This window comes from Sinocyclocheilus rhinocerous, unplaced genomic scaffold (genome assembly GCF_001515625.1).
Source record: "Sinocyclocheilus rhinocerous isolate Xijiao unplaced genomic scaffold, SAMN03320098_v1.1 scaffold1402, whole genome shotgun sequence".
NCBI classification, from domain to species: domain Eukaryota; kingdom Metazoa; phylum Chordata; class Actinopteri; order Cypriniformes; family Cyprinidae; genus Sinocyclocheilus; species Sinocyclocheilus rhinocerous.
Genome location: NW_015640486.1, coordinates 96,802 through 108,540, shown reverse-complemented (window position 1 = coordinate 108,540; position 11,739 = coordinate 96,802). Strand labels below are relative to the sequence as shown.

At 37.4% G+C, this 11,739-nt stretch overlaps 1 protein-coding gene across 1 annotated transcript in view; it reads right to left on the bottom strand.

Annotated features, from left to right (window-relative positions):
• LOC107753223 (ribosomal protein S6 kinase alpha-6-like) overlaps positions 1 to 11,739 on the bottom strand; it is a 27,746-nt gene that overhangs the window by 11,638 nt on the left and 4,369 nt on the right. The window contains exons 2-10 of the mRNA XM_016569346.1: positions 10,774 to 10,830; positions 9,169 to 9,285; positions 7,577 to 7,658; positions 7,411 to 7,491; positions 6,635 to 6,714; positions 4,687 to 4,793; positions 4,404 to 4,441; positions 2,563 to 2,705; positions 658 to 728 (exon numbers count right to left, since the gene is read on the bottom strand). Coding sequence (XP_016424832.1) covers positions 658 to 728; positions 2,563 to 2,705; positions 4,404 to 4,441; positions 4,687 to 4,793; positions 6,635 to 6,714; positions 7,411 to 7,491; positions 7,577 to 7,658; positions 9,169 to 9,285; positions 10,774 to 10,830 — 776 coding nt within the window. The remainder of the gene's footprint in view (positions 1 to 657; positions 729 to 2,562; positions 2,706 to 4,403; positions 4,442 to 4,686; positions 4,794 to 6,634; positions 6,715 to 7,410; positions 7,492 to 7,576; positions 7,659 to 9,168; positions 9,286 to 10,773; positions 10,831 to 11,739) is intronic.

The window sequence follows — 11,739 nt, the reverse complement described above, 5'->3', positions numbered from 1 at the left end:
GTACCGCCGTGATGTTATGCAAAACATTTTGTTTTACGTGGATATTGGAACGCGAGTGAAGTACATAATAAATAATATTTTGGCATTCAAATACATCGCGAATACGGAAACATTTGATTTTGTCGAATGGGAGACCCAACTTTGGTTTCAGTTTTGTTTTAGCCTAAATGAATTCGTTTTGGCTTGTCGTTTACGTATATTGCTATAGCTTCTTATATTTTTAATTCTCGTTCTTTTCTAAATACTGTTAATTGAAAGGCTTTGTTGTGGAGTGAGGGGAACTAAAATAGCCTAGCTATGTTTACAGTGTTTATTATAATGTTTGTAAACATTTTGCGTCGGCATTAGGCATTTCTGAATTAAATAAAAAAATGCGACTTAGGCTATACGCGACTTGTATTTTTTCCCCCTAAAAAACACTTTATTTATTTTAAATAAAATGCTATTTTAACCATGCAGCAAACCTTTTTAAATATTTTGATAAATTACTGAAAAAATAAATAATTAAATGACTTTTTAAACCATTTAACTGATTGTATTAATCGGTCAAAATTCTTATGGTCGGTTAACCGGTTAAAATGAACATCCCTAGCCTAGACAAAAGATTTGACCAATCAAGCATCACGTAGACTGGCTTGTTGTAACAGCCACACTTACTTAAGAATCATGTTCATAGTCTCGTTCCTATCTTTTCCTTGGAACGGTAACGTGCCGGTCAGCATTTCAAACTAGGGGAAAAGACAAACAAAAAACCATAAATAAATAAATCAATGACTGTCAAACAAGGCAAATCAACCAGACATTTACACGGGTAAGTTATCAAAGCACTATGGGAATCCAATGTGTGACTTCAATGCATATGTTCTCTTTCAGTCAATTCACTCAGTACAACACAGATATCATGTGTCACACTAAAGACACCTCAAACGTCTCTGTGCTTTTTTTCTGTCCACATAGTGGAGGTCAAAAGAATTCACAGCAGCATTCTTCACAATATCTTCTTTAGTGTTCCACAGGAGAAGTCGTCATACAGGTTTGGAACGTCATGAGGGAGAGGAAATAGTGACAGAACTGTCATTTATGGGTGGACTGTCTCTTCAACTCAGTAACGGCAAGACCAGGCCATGACTGAGAGTGCAAAACAAGAGCACAGACAACAACACAATTACACCTATACATTCTGAAAGAGAAATTCAAACTTTAGGAAACTATAGGATACACACCAAAGTGAGTCCAATTCTGCCACCAGGGGGAACTATTTTATTGAGGAATTTTTGATTTTGTTATAGCCTAAATATGGACTGGAAAAATCTAAAAAAAATATATATATATATTTCAGCAGCCAATCAAATTTCAGCAGAAAATAACTTTAAGAACTATCATGAACTGAATGGCATATCACTGTAATATGCATAGAAATTCGTCCAGGTGAAGCAGTGTACTGAATTTAAGAAGCTAATTTACATGTTTACTAACAACACTCCTTCAGTTCCCTGCATGCATTACCAAACGACAGAAATTTCCTGGCACTTTTATTTTTATTGCTTTTGAAACTGGTCACAGATTGTTTGCTCCATATCAATTGTGCCATATTCACTCTTCAGCAGGAGAGCAGTGCCTGGCATCCAGAGGACCTCAGGTGAGAGAACGGGTCCATACAACAGAGACAACACACACGTTACACTCCCATATACCTAAAGTAGGGATGCACCGATATTAACATTTTGGCCGATACCGATAACTGATCATTTTTTTTATTTGAAAGTCGATGACCGATATGTTGGCTGATAAATCTATATCCACATTTTTATATACTTTTTGAGAGCCTGATTATAAAAAAAGTTCTCATCATTAAAAGCCACATCCCAAACACTTCAACATAAGCAGTTTGAACAGTGTACGTTTTAAAAAATAATTTTACTCTCCTATTACTAAATTTCATCATAAAAAGTCTTACAAATAAATAAAATAATGCATAAATAATGCAAACAAGTCATCTCATGTCAAGTGTCTCTGAAGGAAACAATGCATTATTTATCGGCTTTAAGATATCGGCCAAATTTTCTTATCGGGCCGATACCGATAACAGAAAAAATGAGCATTTATCGGCCTAAACCGATATGGTGGCCGATATATCGTGCATCCCTAACCTAAAGATTGACCGATATTCTATGTTTTAAAACCGATACCGATTATTTGCATGTTAGTGTGAACGGCAACCAATATACGTAACCAATATTTATTTATTGTTTACAATGATAAAAACAGTACTGAACTGAACATGTATTTTAGTTATAATGCTGTCAATACTGTAATTTCCCTCCCTCCTTGCAAACACAACAAAACAACTCTTATTTCTACATACAGTGGCTAAAATATCAGGAAAAGTATCGGTTAAACCGATTATCGGTCGACAGGCTTCAGCTGCGCTTCAGCTGAGAGTGGATCCCATGCTATCCATGTGCACCTTGTTCCTTGTCTTCAGAGAACAGTGTTGCATATATAGCTTTACATTTTCCAGTCATGCTCATTAGGGGAGAGATAAAACCATTAAGGTCCTACCATTAAGACGCCGAGAGACCACCAGTCAGCGCTCTGCGTGTGACCTCTCCGGTTGACCACCTCAGGGGACATATACTCCACAGTGCCACAGAACGAGTACGCTTTTTTGTCCTGATCTACCGATTCTTTACTGAGCCCAAAGTCTGGAAAAGGCACAGCAGCACATCGGTCACATCTGCATCACCAAGCTAAACCAGGGGTGTCCAACTCTGCTCCTGGAGTCACTGTCCCGCAGAGTTTATCGAGGATTACGTGAAAACTACAGACAGGAGCCGACGGCCCTCCAGCAGCAGAGCTTGACAAACAACCCCACACATGACTCAATCATTTTAGAGAATCAAACATTACAGAATTGCCTGATATCTACATGCACAAGTTCAACAGGCAGGGAAGTGATGTGTAATAAGGGGACAACGGTGCGTACCTGTTAACTTGATATGTCCAGCTTCATCAAGCAAAATGCTGAAAATTAAGACCACATTTCTCCAATACAGATACAAAAATACATGAACTAAACAAGAGTCAACAAACAAAATCCAAAACCTCTCGATTACAATCTTGAACATTGGTTCTGTCAGATAAATCCATCCTTATTTAATAAAAGATCAAAAGGAGAGGGCAGGTGAAAGCCAGAGACGGAGACAGAAAGTGGTTTCTACTCTACACACAGAGAGAGAGAAGCGGAGAGGTGAAGGGGGATACTTTACTTTTCAGGCTTCAGGTCTCTGTAAACAATGCCTAGGTTGTGTAGATGATCCAATGCAAGGGCCAGCTCTGCAAGGTAGAATTTCACATCCTCCTCTGTAAACATAACCTAGTAAGAACTGGACAGATTTACTCTCGCATCAAAGATCACAAACAACAACATAATGCACAGCATCATAATGACAGAGATAGAAAGAAGCCAAATTAATATCAATTTGCGACAGGGTGGGGGGGGAACAATTAATGCACACTAAATAATCTGATAACACACAAATCTAGTTTTACTTTAGGAACTAATTAACACATCATTTTTTTATACAATGCATTTACTGGCAAATGCAACTGAAAACTGCATTTGAAAACAGTGCATATGAGTTTTTACACTGCCTCCACATTATTAGGTGTTTACATGCACTCATTCTTAATCCAACTGAATCCAATCTGATTTCAGAATCTGAAAGTTCTGTTTATATGAATCCATATGATTCACATGTACATTCGTTTACATTTTGCCACATTCAGGAACGGAGAAAACAAATGTGATAATGTCACTTTTTGCCTTAAAGGGGTCATATGATGCGATTTCAAGTTTTCCTTTCTCTTTGGAGTGTTACAAGCTGATTGTGCATAGATAAGATCCCTGAAGTTGCAAAGACTAAAGTCTCAAAACCAAAGAGATATTCTTTATCAAAGTTAAGACTCTGCCACGCCCCCCTAAAACGGCTCGTTCTAACACGCCCCACATATCTACCTCACTATGTGGAAATATTAGCACAATGCGGCCCAAATGTGCACGCAAAGAAAGAAGGCATGGTGTCAGTAACCGCAGTTAGTGTTGAAGCAGCCATGTCAAGGAGACGCTGTGTGTTTCTAGGCGAAAGCAAAAACACTTTATTTGGCCTTCCGAAAGTAGATGCATTAAGATTACTTACAACAGAACAGCAATGCATTTTATGGACGACCGTTTCGTGAACCTAGGAGAGGAGGTAATTCTCCACACATGACTCAATCATTTTAGAGAATTCAGGGTGAGATGCTAACAGTAGATGTCAAACATTACAGAATTGCCTGATATCTACATGCACAAGTTCAACAGGCAGGGAAGTGATGTGTAATAAGGGGACAACGGTGCGTACCTGTTAACTTGATATGTCCAGCTTCATCAAGCAAAATGCTGAAAATTAAGACCACATTTCTCCAATACAGATACAAAAATACATGAACTAAACAAGAGTCAACAAACAACATCCAAAACCTCTCGATTACAATCTTGAACATTGGTTCTGTCAGATATATCCATCCTTATTTAATAAAAGATCAAAAGGAGAGGGCAGGTGAAAGCCAGAGACGGAGACAGAAAGTGGTTTCTACTCTACACACAGAGAGAGAGAAGCGGAGAGGTGAAGGGGGATACTTTACTTTTCAGGCTTCAGGTCTCTGTAAACAATGCCTAGGTTGTGTAGATGATCCAATGCAAGGGCCAGCTCTGCAAGGTAGAATTTCACATCCTCCTCTGTAAACATAACCTAGTAAGAACTGGACAGATTTACTCTCGCATCAAAGATCACAAACAACAACATAATGCACAGCATCATAATGACAGAGATAGAAAGAAGCCAAATTAATATCAATTTGCGACAGGGTGGGGGGGAACAATTAATGCACACTAAATAATCTGATAACACACAAATCTAGTTTTACTTTAGGAACTAATTAACACATCATTTTTTTATACAATGCATTTACTGGCAAATGCAACTGAAAACTGCATTTGAAAACAGTGCATATGAGTTTTTACACTGCCTCCACATTATTAGGTGTTTACATGCACTCATTCTTAATCCAACTGAATCCAATCTGATTTCAGAATCTGAAAGTTCTGTTTATATGAATCCATATGATTCACATGTACATTCGTTTACATGTTGCCACATTCAGGAACGGAGAAAACAAATGTGATAATGTCACTTTTTGCCTTAAAGGGGTCATATGATGCGATTTCAAGTTTTCCTTTCTCTTTGGAGTGTTACAAGCTGATTGTGCATAGATAAGATCCCTGAAGTTGCAAAGACTAAAGTCTCAAAACCAAAGAGATATTCTTTATCAAAGTTAAGACTCTGCCACGCCCCCCTAAAACGGCTCATTCTAACACGCCCCCAGTGTGTGTGTGTGTGTGTGTGTGTTTGTGTGTGCGAGCGAGAGAGAGAGAGAGAGAGCGAGAGAGGGAGCGAGAGAGAGAGAGAGAGACGGGGTCACATCACAGTGGAGTCAGCTGTCACATACCACAATGCAAACACATACCAGCTTCATCACGGTGTCTGTCACGCGACTCTGTTCCCCTTCCGGGCTCTGTCTTTACATTTATTTTGAAAGCTGAAGCTCGCGATTATGGTAAGGGGCGTTACATTTCCGACGAGTGCTTGCGGTGTTCGGCCAATCACAATGCACTGGGTCAGCTGGCCAATCAGAGCAGACTGCGCTTGTCGGAAGGAGGGACTTTGTAGAAAACGAAGTGTTTGAGAGAGGCGGGGCATAGAGGACCTACAATAATGTACAGTATTTGAAAAATAATGTGTTTTTTGAACATTAAAGCATGTCAACATATTCTGTTACACCAAATACACCAAATAATGATCTTTAAAAAAGCATCATATGACCCCTTTAATGAAATGTCTAAGAATAAAACTGATATGTATATATCAAAGGAGCTTTTTTTAACAAATATTTAATCTCCTCCACTGAGCAGTTCATAAGATGTACATAAATACACACATACTTGTAAGACATAAGATGTAATTAAATATGCATGAGGTGTTTTTGAATCTGAAGCCTCAATCTCTAATGTAAGAGTCGATTCAATTAAACTTTTGTGGCAACTTTTGTGCCTGGTGGCGACGGTGCACATAAAACAACGTTTTCAAAACAGAAAAAAGTACAGTACATATGTACAAATAAATAAATAGAGAAACCAATAAATAGAAAAAAAAATTATTTGAAACAATTGTCTGGCAATGTACACAGACTAAAGACCTGATAACAATCACTGCAAATTTTCACTGTGACTAAAAAATGAATCAGTTCTCATCTGTGGATCCCAACACACTGACTGCAAAATAGAATCATTTTCAGCCAACTTTTTCCGATAGGTAGAGAAAAAAAAACCTTACTGACTAATAGGATATAAGCTTTTGGGTTTCACAGCACGATACAGGAGATATCATTACAGATTAGCTGTATTTTGCATTAGAGAATAAATCTGTGTCAAATGAGTCCTGCACTAAAGCATGCAAATGAACTTAAGACAATTGCACTCTGGATGAAATTCTGGGTGATTTGCGCATATAATTTTTGAACAAGAGATGCTTACCTCTTTGGATAAACGAGTAAATACATCCCCACCCCTGAGAAAATCCAAAATTAAATAGAGTTTCCCTTCTGTCTGAAAGGCTGGAAGTGAAAAAAAAAAAAAAACAATATCAGAGCTGGGGAATTATGGGGAATTCTATGGAAATGTCAATCATACCACGAAAAATAAATAAATAAAGCAAGCAAAGGAACAAAATAACTTTTAAACTGTCCCTTTAAGTTTATATTCATAGTATATAATGGGTTTTTTTTTCACATACATTTAAGTATATTTTATGGTTTCAAAATAAAACATGGTATCAGCATCTTTCCGTTAGACAGAGAAACGGTCATAACTGTACTGCTTTCTGAATTCATAAGAGCCACATTTACAAAGTGACTGGGCTCAAGTGATGCTGTAAACTTCTATGCAAAGCAAACGGTCTGGAATGTGTAAGTTTCACCAAAATGGGCTGAAATGATCACTGGACAGATCTGGACACAGGGCTGACCAAACCAAGATGAAGTTTGGTTTACTTTATTGGCATTACGATCTGAAGAAACCTGCCAAGTTTGGTGACAGCACCACCTACAGGTCACGAGATCTGTTTTTGTAAATACACTTTAGAAACACTTATCCTAAACTAATGCATTTCTATCACCAGAAGCGGACAATATCAACAAGTGCATTATGTTTTCACTGCAAATTGTCTGTAACGTTCAAATTCCTCCTCAAAATCTACATCTTGTCACACAGCCCCATAACCATCACTCAGAAGGTTTCTCCAAGAGTCTTACCATAGTGCAACTTCACAATGAAAGGATGATTGACCTCCACCAGAATATCTCTCTCCATCTTAGTGCGAACTCTGTCCCTCACTGCAACACAACACACACAAACGAGGAATAAACACGAGTATATCATCACAAAAGTGTGTTGGCACTAATGCAGACACTCACTGACCTTTTAAAGATGCCTTTTTGAGCACCTTCATTGCATAAAGCTGACCGGCATCCGGACCCATCAACTTCCGCACCAAAAACACCTGAGGACAGGACAGATCACATGAAAACAAAACCTGATAGCTTGCAACAGGGACAAATGCACTGGCTGCCACGCAAACTGACTGTATTACGGTGCTAGTAAACCGTAAACTGGCTTTTTTGCAAGCTGGCTCCAGTGAAACAGCGGACTGCAGGTTCCTCTTGACAATGGATCTCGCAGCTTCACCAACAGCTCAGGTGTCGCATCAGAGCCAAGGTAGTGCTTGAGGTGCATTGGTCATACAGTAAGTTTCTTTGCACAGCTATGTAATATTAACACTCCTGCACATGATCAGTCACTCCTTGCTAATGTTGATATCATTCTGAATGTTCTGAAGAGTAGTTTATTTTGAACTGCAAAAACAGACAGAAACACCAGCTGCACTGTTTATCAAAAAATGTTGTTTCCCATGTAAATACTCTAACCTGTTAACATGAGCAGCAGAAAAAGCATGCGCCGCTCACTCTTTCGATGTAAAACCTTGTAATCAAAATGCACAGCAGCAGTCTAAAGCCCCGTTCACACCGCCAGCGACTTTTTCGCTGTATGTCGCTAGACTCCGTGCTGTGAAGACGCTTGTGGGCGTTCCTACTGCTGTAGCTCTAATGTTATTGGTAGACTGCACGTCTCAGAACACTGAGGAACTTTTGCCTATGGTCTTAACAAAAAAAATACCACAGCAAAAACAACAAGACTAATATAAAATTCAAACATTAAATTGTTAAAGACAAGTAAACAGTCAGTAATAAAATGGGAACAAACAAATCAATATCCAATTGCATAAATACATCTGTTATCATTACTTAGGAAGCCACAAGATCAGGCTTCTAATGCTACTGTATTCATTTATAGTAATAATGTTAGTTGCTAAATGCACAGATAAAGTATTAAGACTCAAAAAGAAAACAAATAACACTAAAGACAGATTTATAACATGACTGGTAATTAGGCCTGGATACAGGGCTTTCGCTATACAGAGCACAAGGAAACAAATTATTCATTATCTTTGGGTGCATCAAACAAAAAATAAAAACATTTCAGAGGAAACAGCACTTCTCAGGTAAAGCACATTTAAGACAGGAACCCAAGTGTATGACTGTATTCTAATAAGCACAGATCAATCAGCTGCCACAGCAAAAATGAGACCAGTTTTGATTTGTATAATTGACAACTGAGACATAATATTTAAAACTTGAGATCTGAGGTCGAGAAAAAAATATTTGAAACTTCAATAAATCAAACCTGGAACTGAAAATACCACTTTAATTTCTATACTGCTAATGTCTAAGATTTCCTGCTATTATTATGTTGCTATGTTAAATAGTTTTCCAGTCATTTTGGAGTCATGTGCAAATGAGTGTCTTCACAGTAAGAACTGCTGCAGCCACTGCATTTACTAAATAAATCATTCGAAGACAGATGCTTTGTTCTCCCTGTTGTACAAATATCACACCAAACCATGAAGTTTGTGCACCAACTGTTAACACATATGAAGTGAAAGAATCACAGACCTTCCCAAAGGAGCCTTGTCCCAAAACCTTGAGCAGCTCAAACTGGCTGGGCTCGGCCTTCTCACAGCCCTCCTTCACATGATGAGTGATGGGAATCTCTTTATAAGCGCCCTCGTCCTGCACACACAACACAAACACACACATATATCCTGACAAGTGTCTGGAGGACAGCGTTCAAAATGCAAAACCAATCTAGATTACTTACAGGATTTCATGTGACTCAGCTGATGGACACCAGTTTGTTTATTTTCATCAGAAATAAAATGGTTTTATTAGTTACTATTAACTTTATTCAGTATTATTCAAAAACAATTTCATAAAAGCTTGTGGTAAGTGGATGTGGGTTTGTAATGGTCAATGCAGATATCTTCGCCAATTTACACGCAGTCTTAATATTTAGTTAAATAATGCAAATGCATTTTTAACTGTGGCTTAAGTTTCCAAATACTTTGGGGCCTCTGTATATGATATATCACAATTTAACTTAAAGATAGTAAATAAAATGCTCACCATTGCTGCAATAAAAATATTTATTTTACATAATTGAAATTATTTCGAAATGACGACTAAGACTTTTCCTTGATTATCTTCTCTATACATACTAGAGATGCACCGATTTCCTCATGATCGGCCCGGATCAGTCTCACTTCTTTCCGATTCCAAGCCGATCCGATCCGTTTTGTTACCAGCGGCACGGGCAATAACGTCAGCTGCGCATTCAAACTGAGTGGCTAACTGCGCTAAAACGTTCAAAAACATACAAAATTATGTCAAAATGCCCATCTTGGCGAGTATCCAGTTAAACACACTCAGTTTAGGAACGTTAAATAGTTGAGAAAGAACTTACTTAACCTGAAAAACTTAGTTTCATAGCTCTCTTTATTCTATTGCATTTATCTGTGCTATTGTTTGCCATTTTTGTATTTGTTCTTATTTTATTACTGACTTTTTACTTGTGTTTTTTTTTTTATGAAAATAAAACTTTGCGTTGAAGTAAAGTAGATTATTGTTTGTATATGCTGTCAATTATAGTTCTTAGAAAGAAAATCGGAATCAGCAAAAATCGGTATCGGCAGATCACACTAACAAAAAATCGGAAATCGGCCAAGAAAATTGCAATCGGTGCATCTCTAATACATACATAACTACTGTTATATGTTTAACTGCTTTAACATTACATTCTAATATACAGTATAAGGCTGTTACGACAATAACATTTTAGATACCAGAGAAATTTCACAATTCTCAATTTCAATACCAAAAGCCAAAATGTCTAGCCTAATTAATATAACATTCAAACATCTTAAAGACAAGTACTCAGTAATAACATAAGAACAAATAAATTACAACCAGGAACACAGTATATTTGTGCAATGTCTGAGAGGAGATTTTAGCAGTGCATGAGTATTGAATTGAGTTCTCTGTGCATCCTCTTGCACTTAAATGACCTGTACGCACAAGTGTTTATACTGCCAATACTTTCAAACACCTGCCAATTATAAGCATGTATGACGACGATGGGCATTAAAAAAGCCAGATGTTGAAACCCTGATCTCCAGTGAGTGGAATCATGGAGCGATTGAGAGAGAGAAAGCAGATACTCACACAGTGTGTGTAGGACTCCTCCTCCATCGGCTCATCCATCATCTGATGTCCATTCACCTGAAACACACACAAACCACACACAGCACATCAGGCTTCTCACAGGACAGCAGCACCAGGCATCATTCGCTCTCATTAACAATTATCTTTTTCAATGGATTTTTTCTTTTGATTAGTCAATTAATTTTTCCAAATAAATCTATCAATATCTTTATGATTAGTTGATTAGCTTAATTCACTGGTTAACTTACCAATTATGATAACTAACTTCTGCTATTACATTTTTATTCAAATATTTCCCAACACACACACAGTCTCATAGCATTATTTATGCATTTGCAGTGTAAATATCTCAATTGTCTGTGCCAATTTTGCAGTTAATTTTATTTGATCGGTAACAACCTATATATATATATATATATATATTAGGGCTGTCAATCGATTACAATTTTGAATCTGATTAATCGCATCCTTTTTTCAGTGATTAAATCGCACACTTCATGAAATTAAGCATAGATCATTATTTGCTATATCCAGCAAAGTAAACCAAAAGATTGAAGGGTGATTCTCAAAAATCTTTATTTTCTGCAAGTTTTTTTCAAGTTAAATGTAGATGACTTTCCAAAAAAGGACACTTAGAAACTCCAAAAGGACACTAAAGAACCAAATGATATAAGGAGCCCATATAAGCACATATGAAAGAAAAGAAAAAAATCTGAATTTTATTAGTATGTGTACAGTGCAACACCAACAAGCTTTTTTACATTTTAGAGAAGCCAAGTTGTGATACTGAACAGGACCACATGGAGATGACAAAAAAACCTAAACCAACCGCCTGCTGACTGCATATATCTACTACAGTACACGGATCCATTCAGAATAACTAAACACAGCAACATACACATGACAAATCAAAACATTATCGTGAATGTGTGTGGAAACAACGTGAATGTACGGAAATGTCTGTGC